Source organism: Lynx canadensis, chromosome A1, assembly GCF_007474595.2.
Source record: "Lynx canadensis isolate LIC74 chromosome A1, mLynCan4.pri.v2, whole genome shotgun sequence".
In the NCBI taxonomy this organism is placed as follows: domain Eukaryota; kingdom Metazoa; phylum Chordata; class Mammalia; order Carnivora; family Felidae; genus Lynx; species Lynx canadensis.
Genome location: NC_044303.2, coordinates 67,490,747 through 67,502,617, shown reverse-complemented (window position 1 = coordinate 67,502,617; position 11,871 = coordinate 67,490,747). Strand labels below are relative to the sequence as shown.

General features: G+C 45.7%; 1 protein-coding gene and 1 long non-coding RNA gene across 4 annotated transcripts in view; both read left to right on the top strand.

Annotated features, from left to right (window-relative positions):
- The first annotated feature begins 1,945 nt into the window (after positions 1–1,945).
- LOC115512123 lies at positions 1,946–2,792 on the top strand. Its single transcript, XR_003968282.1, has 2 exons — positions 1,946–2,013; positions 2,695–2,792. It is a non-coding gene; the product is annotated as an uncharacterized LOC115512123 (long non-coding RNA).
- A 1,812-nt stretch (positions 2,793–4,604) lies between these two features.
- The window catches only part of DZIP1 (DAZ interacting zinc finger protein 1), a 51,281-nt gene continuing 44,014 nt past the window's right edge, over positions 4,605–11,871 (top strand). For 2 of the 3 annotated variants that reach the window (XM_030312821.1, XM_030312801.1), the window contains exons 1-2: positions 4,606–4,681; positions 4,793–5,353. In XM_030312821.1, coding sequence (XP_030168681.1) covers positions 4,679–4,681; positions 4,793–5,353 — 564 coding nt within the window. In that variant the 5' untranslated portion in view covers positions 4,606–4,678. Of the gene's footprint in view, positions 4,682–4,792; positions 5,354–11,871 lie in introns of all 3 variants that reach the window. The other variant, XM_030312811.1, reaches the window with a different exon arrangement.

The window sequence follows — 11,871 nt, the reverse complement described above, 5'->3', positions numbered from 1 at the left end:
GGGGAGGGGCAGAGAGACACAGATTCTGAAGCAGGCTTTAGTCTCTGAGCTGTCAGCACAGAGCCTGATGCAGGGCTCGAACTTGTGAACCCCAAGATCATGACCTGAGTTGAAGTCTGACACTTAACTGACTGAGTCACCCTGGTGCCCCCCTACATAGCTTCTTAAAAGGGAATTGTGTAATTATCATAACCACTTCCTGCTGGGCTGTGCTAACTGGTATGAGAAGTTTGAAAGAATCAAGAATGTATGAATGATTGCCATGCCTTACCAAAGTCAACTGGTTCACTTTATTTCTTCCAACTCCATATATGTGGGGTAAGGTACTGACCGTGGGGAATGATGGATATGAGGAACTCAAATGGTGTATCATCAAATAATGTTCAACTATCATGCTACACACACACACACACACACACACACACACACACACACTCACACACATACCAGAAAGGGCTACAGAGTATAGACTTTGCAAAAGCAATGGCCTTTCTAGTTCATAATGCCTGAAAATTCTACCTAGAGATCTTTACCCATTCTACTTTTTTTTTTTTAAGTTTATTTATTTTTGAGAGAGAGAGAGACAGAGCATGAACATGGGAGGCACAGTGAGAGAGGGAGATACACAATCTGAAGCAGGCTCCAGGCTCTGAGCTGTCAGCACAGAGCAGACTCACCAACTGTGAGATCATGACCTGAGCCCAAGTCAGAAGCTTAACCGAGGGAGCCACTCAGGTGCCCCCTACCCATTCTACTTCAGAGGATTCTTATGGGATCTTGGATTCACTTTCGAATTGAAGCATTTTAAAATTCAACACATTTAAAAATCTCACCAAGGCTGTGCAAGGCCTCATGATTTCAAGTAAAAACTAAAGAAAGGAATTCACATAAATACTTATTAAGCTACTACTATGCTTGAAGACTTGTATTAAATAAAATGCGGTACAAAATTGATTGGGTCAGGGAGAATCACAGGGAAAACATGTTACCATCCTGAAAAGATTCTGTAGTTACTCCTTTCTAAGTGAAGAACATTTTTTTGCTAGAGCAGACGCTAAAATTATGCAAAATACGCACTCAAATTCCTCAATCTGGGTCAAGCTCATGGCTGTTATAAATGATACATGAATACATACTTTTCGGATTACTACTTATTTTAAAATACTGAATTTTGTCCAATTGTCAGACCAAGTGTTCCAATTTTAGGTTAAAAAAATAACTACACTACTCTTGAACTGCGACATCCCGTCTCCCCCCACTGTCAAACTTTGTACCAACAGAGATACGTGCCTCGCGTCCTGAAGTGGACAAAACCGAAAGAACGCGGAAACCTACGTGGGTTTACTCCGTGTGTGCTTCTGTGCACAGACCCTAATCCCGTTTTCCACGTCACTCAAATGCACAGCTGCATTAGATAGCCTCTTCAAGGTTCCTTGCATCTGCAGACTTCTACAATGAAAACTCCTCTCTTCTTGGGAGCGAGTTCACAGAAAGCCCCTATGGTGAGGGCCAGGCCACCCGAAGGATTGGACTGAACCTGGTTTCTCTTTGAAAATCCTTTCTGGGAAGAACATCCCACGCCAGCAACAGAGCGCGCCCCGGCACCACGTGTCTGCACCAACGGCGGGATTGGCGGAGCGCATTTTAGTGCTGCGGTCTAGACGCGCGCGGTCCCGCCCAGCTGCCAGAGGAGCTGGGACGCCGAGAGGAGAGGCCGGGGGGAGATCGCAGAGGGGAGGGGGGCGGGTGGGGGGTGGGGGATCCCGAGGCGCCAGCGGCCGCGAGTCTGGAAAGGCCCCAACGGCGCCAGGCCCGCCACGCCGCAACTTGCCCAAACCAGACAGGCTTCATCCTGCGCCCTGGAAGAAGGAGCCGGCCCGCCGCCTCCCGCTCGGCTGCTCCTCTGCCTCCGCCGGCCCCGCCTGCGCCAGCAGCGCCTCTGGGGTCTGGGCCCCCAGCGTCGCCTCAGTCCGCCTGCAGCGCCCGGCGCCCGCCAAGGAGCGCGCAACTGGGGTGAGCCGAGGCCCGGGATGCGCCCGGAGACCTTGGGAGCTTGCGGCGGACCGGGCATCTCGGGGCCCGCGAAGCCAGGGCCTCCGCCCGCTTTCCCCGGCTGCGAGCCGAGGCACTGCAGACCCCGCTGGCAAGGCTGCGGCAGCCCCCACCCTCAGTTTACCTTCTAACGGGTGGCGCCGAGCCCTCGCTGGAGCCCACCTAGCTCGGCCTTTGTCTTTGCGGGTTCAGCTGGCCGGCCCTGCAGTGCACCAAGGACTGGTTGCGCCGCGCGGGGCTGCTGCCCAGCCCCGGGATGGGGGACGGAGGGAACGGAAAAGCGTGCCCCCTTCTTTCCTGTTCCGGCCATCTTGCGACCGAGTTTCAACCAAAGGGGCAAGGATGGCCAGCAGCGCGGCGCTCTGGGCCGGAGTGGCGGCGGCGAACAGAGATGGGCACCTCAGTCCCGCGCGCCTCTTCCCTGGACCGCAGTGGGGGCGTGCGGACCAGCCCTCTCATTCAGCTCCAAGGGCCTGGGCCCAGAGCACGGGTGAATCCCTTAAGAGGCCAGAGGCACAGAAAATAGGAGGGATACCGGCCGGGAGCCAACAGTTATTTAAGCGCCTAATTCATTCAATCATTCTTTATCCACGTGTCCATTTGGCAAATTCTCAGCTCCTCACTATGCCTGTCCGTTGTTAGGTGCTGGGGACACACGGTGAGCAAAAGAAATCACGGCCCTTGTTCCCGCTGATCCTGCAGTCCAGTGGATGGAGCCCACAGGACACAGACCTGCCAGGTCGGTAACCTGACGTCCTTTAAACAGATAGGGAAACTGAGGCCTAGGACTGACATAACTTGTTCTAGGTCAAGCAGCAAGTATATCGAAGAATCAAACTTTGAACCTAGATCTTTAATTTTATACTGGCTGCAGTGAACCGTTAATAGTTCTTTTTTCCTAAAGACCCATTAAAAGTTGTTTGGATGGACAGTTTATATGAAGTCATATGAACTGCATGCTTTATTTCTTGGATGTTTTTATATGGATTTATTTCTAGTTCACAATATCTGGGAGTGCTAAAAATATTTGATATTACAACTTTGCTTGAAGTTACTCTGAACGGTATTTTCCTTTCTCCTACTCACATATCTGGCTGTTAGGAAAGAAAAAAAAATTCCTGATGGTTGGTCCACGCAGGGACACCCCGGTGGATTGAGGAATGTCTGGCTTTTCCTCAGCTCATTGATCTCTGTGGTAGCCACAGGCATCACCCAAAAGACCCCAAGAATGAAAGGCCTGATGTCTACAAGTTGCTGCTAGAGCAACTATCAGCAGATGCTGCAGATCTCTGCAGATCACAGAATGCAGCTGCCTCACAAGTTTGTAAGGTAAACACCGGGGCCCTCTAAAACTTGATGGTACAAAGCTGATGGTTAAAGTTCCCCTATATATATATATATATATATATATATATATATATATATATATTATAATTTTTTTACCTTCACATTTTGAAAAGGTATCCTTTTGGGAAGACAAGTACAAAAAGTATTAATAATATCTGTGGAAGTTCCTTAATTTGTACTTTTTTTTTTTAAATGTTTATTTACTTTTGAGACAGAGAGAGAGCGAGCATGAGCGGGGGAGGGGCAGAGAGAGAGGACACAATCCGAAGCAGGATCCAGGCTCCAAGCCATCAGCACAGAGCCCAATGCGTGCGGGGCTCGTGCGGGGCTCCAACTCAAAAGCCGGAAGATCGAGATCGTGACCTGAGCTGAAGTCGGACACTTAACCGACTGAGCCACCCAGGCGCCCCTTAATTTGTACTTTTATCAGTGTCTTATACTTACCAGTATCTTATTTTTATATGTAGGCAATCCATAGAGGAAAAGAGACCCCATTTTAAAAAGTATTTCAGGTGTAAGAAATTTAGAAAGCCTGCCGTCAGATATAATTAGCTCTGCCACTATTTTAATTTTTAAAACTTTATTGTGATATAATGTACAAATGCACCCTTAATTTTCAATGCACAATTCGATAAGTTTTGGCAAATGTATATACCCGGGTAATCAACAAACAGCAAGCACAATCAAAACAGAATATTTCTGTTATAGCCCCAAAAGTGTCTTCCTGCTGTTTTGAAGCCAATTCCCCTCCATCCCATTTAATTTTACATAGTTTTGTTGTTTAACGTTTCTTAAGTCTGTGTGTAAAAGAGGAGGATGAATAGGCATTTCTGATCTCAAAATCTAAGGTGAGGACAGGGGTGAATAACCGGAGGCTAGCGGCCGGAACGGAAAGTTCCCCGGGGATGTGGCTCCCCACTCCTTAAGGACAGGGAGGGTCAGCCCCAGAGCCAGGGAGGGTGGTGGCCCGGTGAGCTGGCGCTCAGGAAGTGCCCTCTTCCGTGGACGGGCTCGCCCACGAGGTCTCCTCTGGTCCCGCAGGGCCCTGGGCGCACGCTGACTGTGCGGGGGCTGGCGCGCCCTTTGCTCTCAGTCCGGGTCAGGGCGCTGCCATAGCAACGGCCTGGACGCCCAGACCTTAGGCCGCCGCCGCCGGAGACCCGGCCATCTCCCGCTCCCGAAGGGTGGGGCGGCGGCGGCCCGGGAGGCGGCCGGGGCCGGATAGACGGGACCGCCCCCTCCTCGGATACCAGCTGAGGCCGCGGGTTTGCTTCCAAGCATGGTAAGTGAGAGCGGGGAGGTCGGGCTGCCTGGCGATGTGGGACTGGGGGCGGCCGGGGCTCCCCGGGACTCCCAGCACCCTCACCACCCCTACGCTGCCTCCTCCCCGCAGCCCTTTCAGAAGCACGTCTACTACCCGCTGGCCAGCGGCCTGGGAGGACCCGACGCCCCCGCAGCAGCTGCCGCGGCGGGAGCGGCCACGATGGCCTGTGGCCCCCCCAGCGTGGCGTCGGTCCCCCTGCCCTTCTTCCAGTTCCGGCCGCGGCTGGAGAGCGTCGACTGGCGGCGGCTGAGCGCCATCGACGTGGACAAGGTGGCGGGCGCCGTGGACGTGCTCACGCTGCAGGAGAACATCATGAACATCACCTTCTGCAAGCTGGAGGACGAGAAGTGCCCGCACTGCCAGTCGGGGGTGGATCCGGTGCTGCTGAAGCTCATCCGCCTGGCGCAGCTCACCATCGAGTACCTGCTGCACTCGCAGGAGTTCCTCACCTCGCAGCTGCACCACCTGGAAGAGCGGCTGCGCCTGAGCCTGGCCGATGGCGAGCAGAGCAGGAAGCTCCTCACCAAGCAGGCCGGCGAGATCAAGTTACTCAAGGAAGAGTGTAAACGCAGGAAAAAGATAATCTCGACCCAGCAGCTGATGATCGAGACCAAAGCCAGCTATTACCAGGTGGGACGCTGCGTTGTGATTCCGATTCATAATCCAGTTTAACATCCTCGATTCCCACCTCGGTATTGAGTGAGAGTCCTTTCCTAGATCACCGATTTTTTTTTCCCCTTTGTGAGATTTTTACTGTAAATCAGAAGAAACAACATGGTTAAGCAAAATAGTAATTTTAACCAACAGCTGACATGGTTCGTTACCTTCTGTAGACAACCAGAGGATTAATAATTAAACAAGCAATGTTGTCTGTCGTGCTTTGCTGAAAGTCCTCTTTATAAATGCTGGCTGTTTAAGAAACTGTGTCCTCCCCCTAATTGATGTAATGAGAAATAAACCAGGTACAAATTGCTGTCAAGGTCTGGCCCCAGATGATCTGGAATGATTAAATTTGTGGGGCTTTTAGTTCAAGATATTTTCAAGCTTGCTGAAAAGTTGTAAGAATAGCGCAAAGAACTTCATAAACCCCTCACCCAGATTCTCCAGTTGATAACATTTGCCACATTTGCTTTATTTTCTCATTCTATATATACATATTATTTTTGAACCCTTGGCCAGTGAGTTCCAGGCTCCTAAGTAGTTCAGTTTGCATATCTCCTAAGACCAAGAGCACTGACTAATGTAACAATATTAATGATATAGAACAACAGTATTTGTTAATTGAACTGGTATTTTAAAAAAAAATTTTTAATGTTTATTTTTGAGAGAGAGAGACACACAGAGTGCCAGTGGGGGAGGGGCAGAGAGAGAGGGAGACACAGAATCTGAAGCAGGCTCCAGGCTCCCAGTTGTCAGCACAGAGCCTGACTTTGTGGGCTTGAACCCACAAACCGTGAGATCATGACCTGAGCCGAAGTCAGAAGCTTAACCAACTGAGCCACCCAGGCACCCCTGAACATGTAGTATTTTAAATATATTTTATGGGGCACCTGGGTGTCTCAGTTGGTTAAGCATCTGCTCTTGATTTTCTGGCTCAGTGATGAGATCTAGCCCAGTGATCTAACCTGGGGGCTGCCTCTGTGCTGAGCATGGAGTCTGCTTAGGATTCTCTCTCTCCCTCTCTCTGTCTCTACCCCACTTGCATGTGTACTCTCTCTCTCTTTCTCTCAAAATAAATAAACATTAAAAAGTAAAATAAAATATATTTTATTAATGTAACAATAGTATTAAAAAAATTGAAACCTCTTGCTTTTCTGTGTTTAATCTCTAACTTTTACAGGTTAGATATTGAGCTAAGATAAATATTGTAATTTTTTAGTATAATAGAAATCAGTTGTATATATTTTTTTATTGATTAGATGGAGAAAATGCAAAGGGTATCAACAATGTTTGATAAAGTTATCAAAGAAGCAATAGGCTGACAAGACTGATTTCATATCCTTACATTGTAGTCACTTTGGCTAAATATGAATTAAAAGGCCTCAGTGAATGGGCGCCTGGCTGGTTCAGTCAGTAGAGCATGTGACTCTTGATCTTAGGGTTGTGAGTTCGAGCCCCATGGTAGGAGTAGAGTTTACTGGGAGGAAAAAAAAGCCTCAGAGGACTTAGGTACTAGCAGCGTGAGTAAATGCAGAGAACTGGGTGTAGGCACAGATTATGGTGTGGTCATTAGTGCTTAGGACTGACCCAACAGGAGCCTTGAGAGAAGTGTACTTAAGATAGGTGCACAATTGGGACAGAATACTGTTAGAAAGGCTTAGTGTTTAGCCTTGGGTACACAACCCTGAGATATAATCCTCAAATGACACCTAATGTTGCTAATTGCCTACTTGTTTCATAAATGCCATGTACATATTTATAAATAGTGTTGATATGGCCTTTTATAAATACATCTATTAAACAATGAATAGAATAGGTTCTATTTAGACATTAAAAATAATTTAGCTTTGGTAGCAATCAGTGATATGTTAACAGCTATAACATACAGAAATTTTATGTTTATGAACATTTTTTCATTCTTTTAGTTACTATAAAAATAGCTGTTAGTAAAGATTTTCAAATGTGAATGATACACATGAATAAAGGTAAGGGCTTCGTTTTATTTAATGACTGACACCTGCCAAGTTGGCCACTCAGCAGAGTCTCTGAATAACAGAGTTATCACTCAGCAGAGTCTCTGAATAACAGTGTTGGGTGTATGGCGTGCCCCACTGTGACCATGTAGAGGTAGGATTGCCCAGACCATTCCTACTTAGTGTGGTATAGATAACACTCTGCTCTCTTAGGTGCCTTGCCATTGTCTCTTGATGGACTGAGCAGTGTGAGCCCTTTAGGGTGACAATTCCAGAGTTGGACTGTCTGGGTTTGAATCCTAACTATTCCACCATGCAAGTCAGTTAACATCTAGACCTCAGTTTCCTCATCTGGAAAATGAGAACATTAGTAGTAGGTACCTTTTAGGGCTGTTCTGAGAATTCCATGAGCTAATGCACATGCAGCATAAGGAAGTCTCAGCAAATGGCATCTGACATGTGGTGTTGATTTCCACACTGGCTTCTTGGTAGTGAGCTGTGACTCCTCAGGATCTCTGCAAGGCCTCACGCCTTTCCTAGGAGGTGAATAGCGGTGGTACAGGAAGAAGGCCAGGGGTTGCAGTGATGATGCTGTAAGAAGCGGTGATTCAGGGAGGGGAAGTCAAGTCTGCTGCTAAGAATAGTTGGCACATAGGCTGGCTGGGGGTCCAAGATGTTACAATTATTTCAACTCCAGGTTCGGACATGTGAGGATATTTGGCCTATGATAAGATTTATAGGAAGACAATTGATTTTGTTTAAATAGCTATTTGACTTTAGCCTGCAGTCATGAATTTGTGTTTATGGAGACCTCCAAAAGCTGGGGAAGTCTCATGGCCATGTGTAAAGGCCAGTGTGTGCCAATGATGTGGTTGTCAAATTATTTTTTTTAATGAAATTAAAAAATACCAGTGTATCATAACAGGACTTAGACTCATTTTAAGAAGAACTTTTGTTTTCGCAGCTGGAAGACTCAGATTCCTGTCCATGCTTTAGCACTACAGGCAGATTTTGGAATCTATGTCAGTGGATTTCTGACCCTGGTTGCAGTTTTTCAGTGGAGATAGTGTTGGGGTAGAAAAAAGCATGCATTTTGGGGTGCCTGGGTTGCTCAGTTGGCTAAGCATCTGACCAGCTCAGGTCACAATCTCACGGTTTGTGAATTTGAGCTCTGCGCTGGGCTCTTTGCTGTCAGAGCAGAGCCTGCTTCAGATTCTCTGTCTCCCCCTCTCTCTGCCCCTCCCCTGCTCTGTATGTCAAAAATAATGAACATTAGAAAAACAAAAAGAAAAAAAAAAGCATGCGTTTTGCAGTCAGAGAGACATAGGTTAAAAAATGCATCTTATTGGGGCGCCTGGGTGGCGCAGTCGGTTAAGCGTCTGACTTCAGCCAGGTCACGATCTCGCGGTCCGTGAGTTCGAGCCCCGTGTCAGGCTCTGGGCTGATGGCTCGGAGCCTGGAGCCTGTTTCCGATTCTGTGTCTCCCTCTCTCTCTGCCCCTCCCCCGTTCATGCTCTGTCTCTCTCTGTCCCAAAAATAAATAAACGTTGAAAAAAAAAATTAAAAAAAAAAATGCATCTTATAACGCTGTGACCCAATTCATTCCCCACACCCTTAACCAACCTCTGGCAACCACTGGTCTTTTTACTGTCTCTGTAATTTTGCCTTCTCCAGAATGTCATATAGTTGGTATCACTCAGGATTTAGCCTTTTCAGATTGGTTTCTTTTACTTAATAAAATGCACTTAATGTCCTTCCATGTCTCATTTATCTGGTCACTTACTGAAGAACATCTTGGTTGCTTCCAAGCTTTGGCAATTATGAATAATGCTGCTATAAACTGATATGTGTGCAGGTTTCTGTATGGACATAGGTAATCTAAGTGGCTGTGTCATTTTGCATTCCCACCAGCAATGGGTGAGAGTTCCTGTTGCTCCACTTCCTTGCCAGCATTTGCTGATGTCAATGCTCTGGATTTTGGTGATTCTAATGGGTGTAGGGTGGTATCTCATTGTTTAAATTTGCATTTCCCTAATGACACGTTATGTGGAGCATCTTTTCCTATGCTTAATTGCCATCTGTGTATCTTCTTTGGTGAGGTGTCTATTATAGTCTTTGGACTATTTTGTAGTTGTTTGTTTTCTTTTTGTTGAGTTTTAAGAGTTCTTTGTATATTTTGGGTAACAGTCTTTTATCAGTTGTGTGTGTTTTGCAAATGTTTTCTCCCAGTCTGTGGCTTGTTTTCTCATTTTCTTCACATTGTCTTTTACAGAACAGAAGTTCTGAATTTTAATGAAGTCTTGTTTATCAGTTATTTCTCTTTAAAATTTTTATTTATTTATTTTGAGAGAGAGTGCACGCACACATGAGGGAGGGGCAGAGAGGGAGGGAGAGAGAGAATCCCAAGCAGGCTCCACACTGTGACATTGCGGAACCCCGTGTGGGGCTTGAAGTCATGAACCATGCGATCATGACCTGAGCCAAAATGAAGAGTTGTTTGCTTAACCAACTGAGCCACCCAGGCGCCCTCAATTATTTCTTTCATGGATTGTGTCTCTGGTGTTGAATCTAAAAAGGCATCATCGAGATCATCTAGGTTTTCTTCTATGTTATTTTTAGGAGTTTTATAGTTTGGCCTTTTACATTTAGGTTGGTGATCCCTTTGAGTTTGATTTTGTAAAGGATGTGAAGTCTGTGTCAACATTCATTTCTTTGTGGATGTTCAGTTTTTCCAGTACCATTGTTGAAGAAACTGTCTTTGTTCCATTGTATTGTTTTTGCTCCTTTGTCAAAGATCAGGTGGTGATATTTATATGGGTTTATTTCTTGGCTCTCTCTTCTGCTCCACTGATCTGTTTGTCTGTTCCTTGGACAATACCACACTGTCTTGATTACTGTAGCTTTATATAGTAAGTCATAAAGTTGAGTAGCATCAGTCCTCCAACTTTGTCCTTCTCCTTCAATACCTCGTTGGCTATTTTAGGACTTTTGCTTCTTCATACAAACTTTAGAATCAGTTTGTTGTTAACCACAAAGTAACTTGCTGGGATTTTGATTAGGGTTGCATTGGCTCTGTAGATCAATGTAGGGAAAATTAACATTTTGATAATATTGAGTCTTCTTATCCATTAACACAGATATTCATTTATTTAGTTCTTTGATTTGCTCTTCAGAACTTTGTAGTTTCCCTCCTATAGATATTTTACATGTTTTATTTTATTTTATTTTTTTGAGAGAGAGTGTGTATGCATATGAGAACATAAGCAGGGAAGGGGCAGAGGGAGAGGGAGAGAGAGAACCTTAAGCAGGTCCCATGCCCAGGATGGAGCCTGACTCTGGGCTTGATCCCACAACCATGAGATCATGACCTGAGCCAAAATCAAGAGTCGGACATTTAACCTGCTGAGCCAACCAGGTGCCCCTAGATCTCATACATATTTTGTTGGGTTCATACATAAGTATTCATTTTTGGGGTGCTAATGTAAAGGATGGTGTGTTTTTAATTTCAAATTCTACCTTTCCATTATGGAATATAGGAAAGCAGTTGACTTTAGTATATTAACCTTCTACCCCACAACTTTGCTATACCTGGTTATTAGTTCTGGGGTTGTTGTGGGTTTTTGTTTGTTTGTTTTGCCAATTCTTTTGGATTTTCTATAAAGACATTAATGTCATCTGCAAACAAAGAAATTCTGTATCTTCCTCCCTAATCCGTGTATTTGTTACTTCCTTTCCTTGCCTTATTGCATTAGCAAGGACTTCTAGTACAATGTTGAAAAGCAGCAGTGAAAAGGGACTTCCTTGCTTTGTACCTGATCTTAGTGGGGAAGCTTTGAGTTTTTCCACCAAGCATGATATTAGCTGTAGGTGTTTGTTGTAGCTAGTCTTTACCAAGTTGGGAAAGTTCCCCTCTTCCCTGGAGTTTTTAACTCTTAGACCCTTCCACTGTGAGCCTCCAGCAATTTGTCACAGTTTAGGTTTTCCTACCCCTTCTTACCCTGAGTTCATGGCTTTTCTGTATTGTTCAAATAGTTAAAATATCTATTTTTTGATTTTAGAAATTAAAAGTCACAGTTTCCAGAAAGCCTCATCCTTTCCTTTCTCCAGTGCTGTGCCTGGCCCTAAAGCCCACACCGACATCTGAGTCCAGTGGGCAGGCCATGACATACTAAACTTGAGCAGTCATCAAGAGCAGAGAAGGCTGGAAAGATACTTTAAAGACTCCCCAAAATGCAAGGCCAAGAAATATGCCATAATGTTGGCTTTCTGGGAAAGAGACCCTGAACTTCTGATGCAGTTATACTGATTTGGAGTAAGGCAATACTGCACATGAATAGAAGAACATGTTAGTAGCACAATGAAAATGAAACTGCAAAATCCAAACTGGAAGAAACTCTGTAGGACACGTGTTTAGTTTCTTCAGCAAAAGAATTGCAAAGATAAAAGAGAGATGGGGGGGGGCGGGGGCGGTCTATAGACCAGAAGACAGTGGAGAGACATAATGAGCAGTTGCAG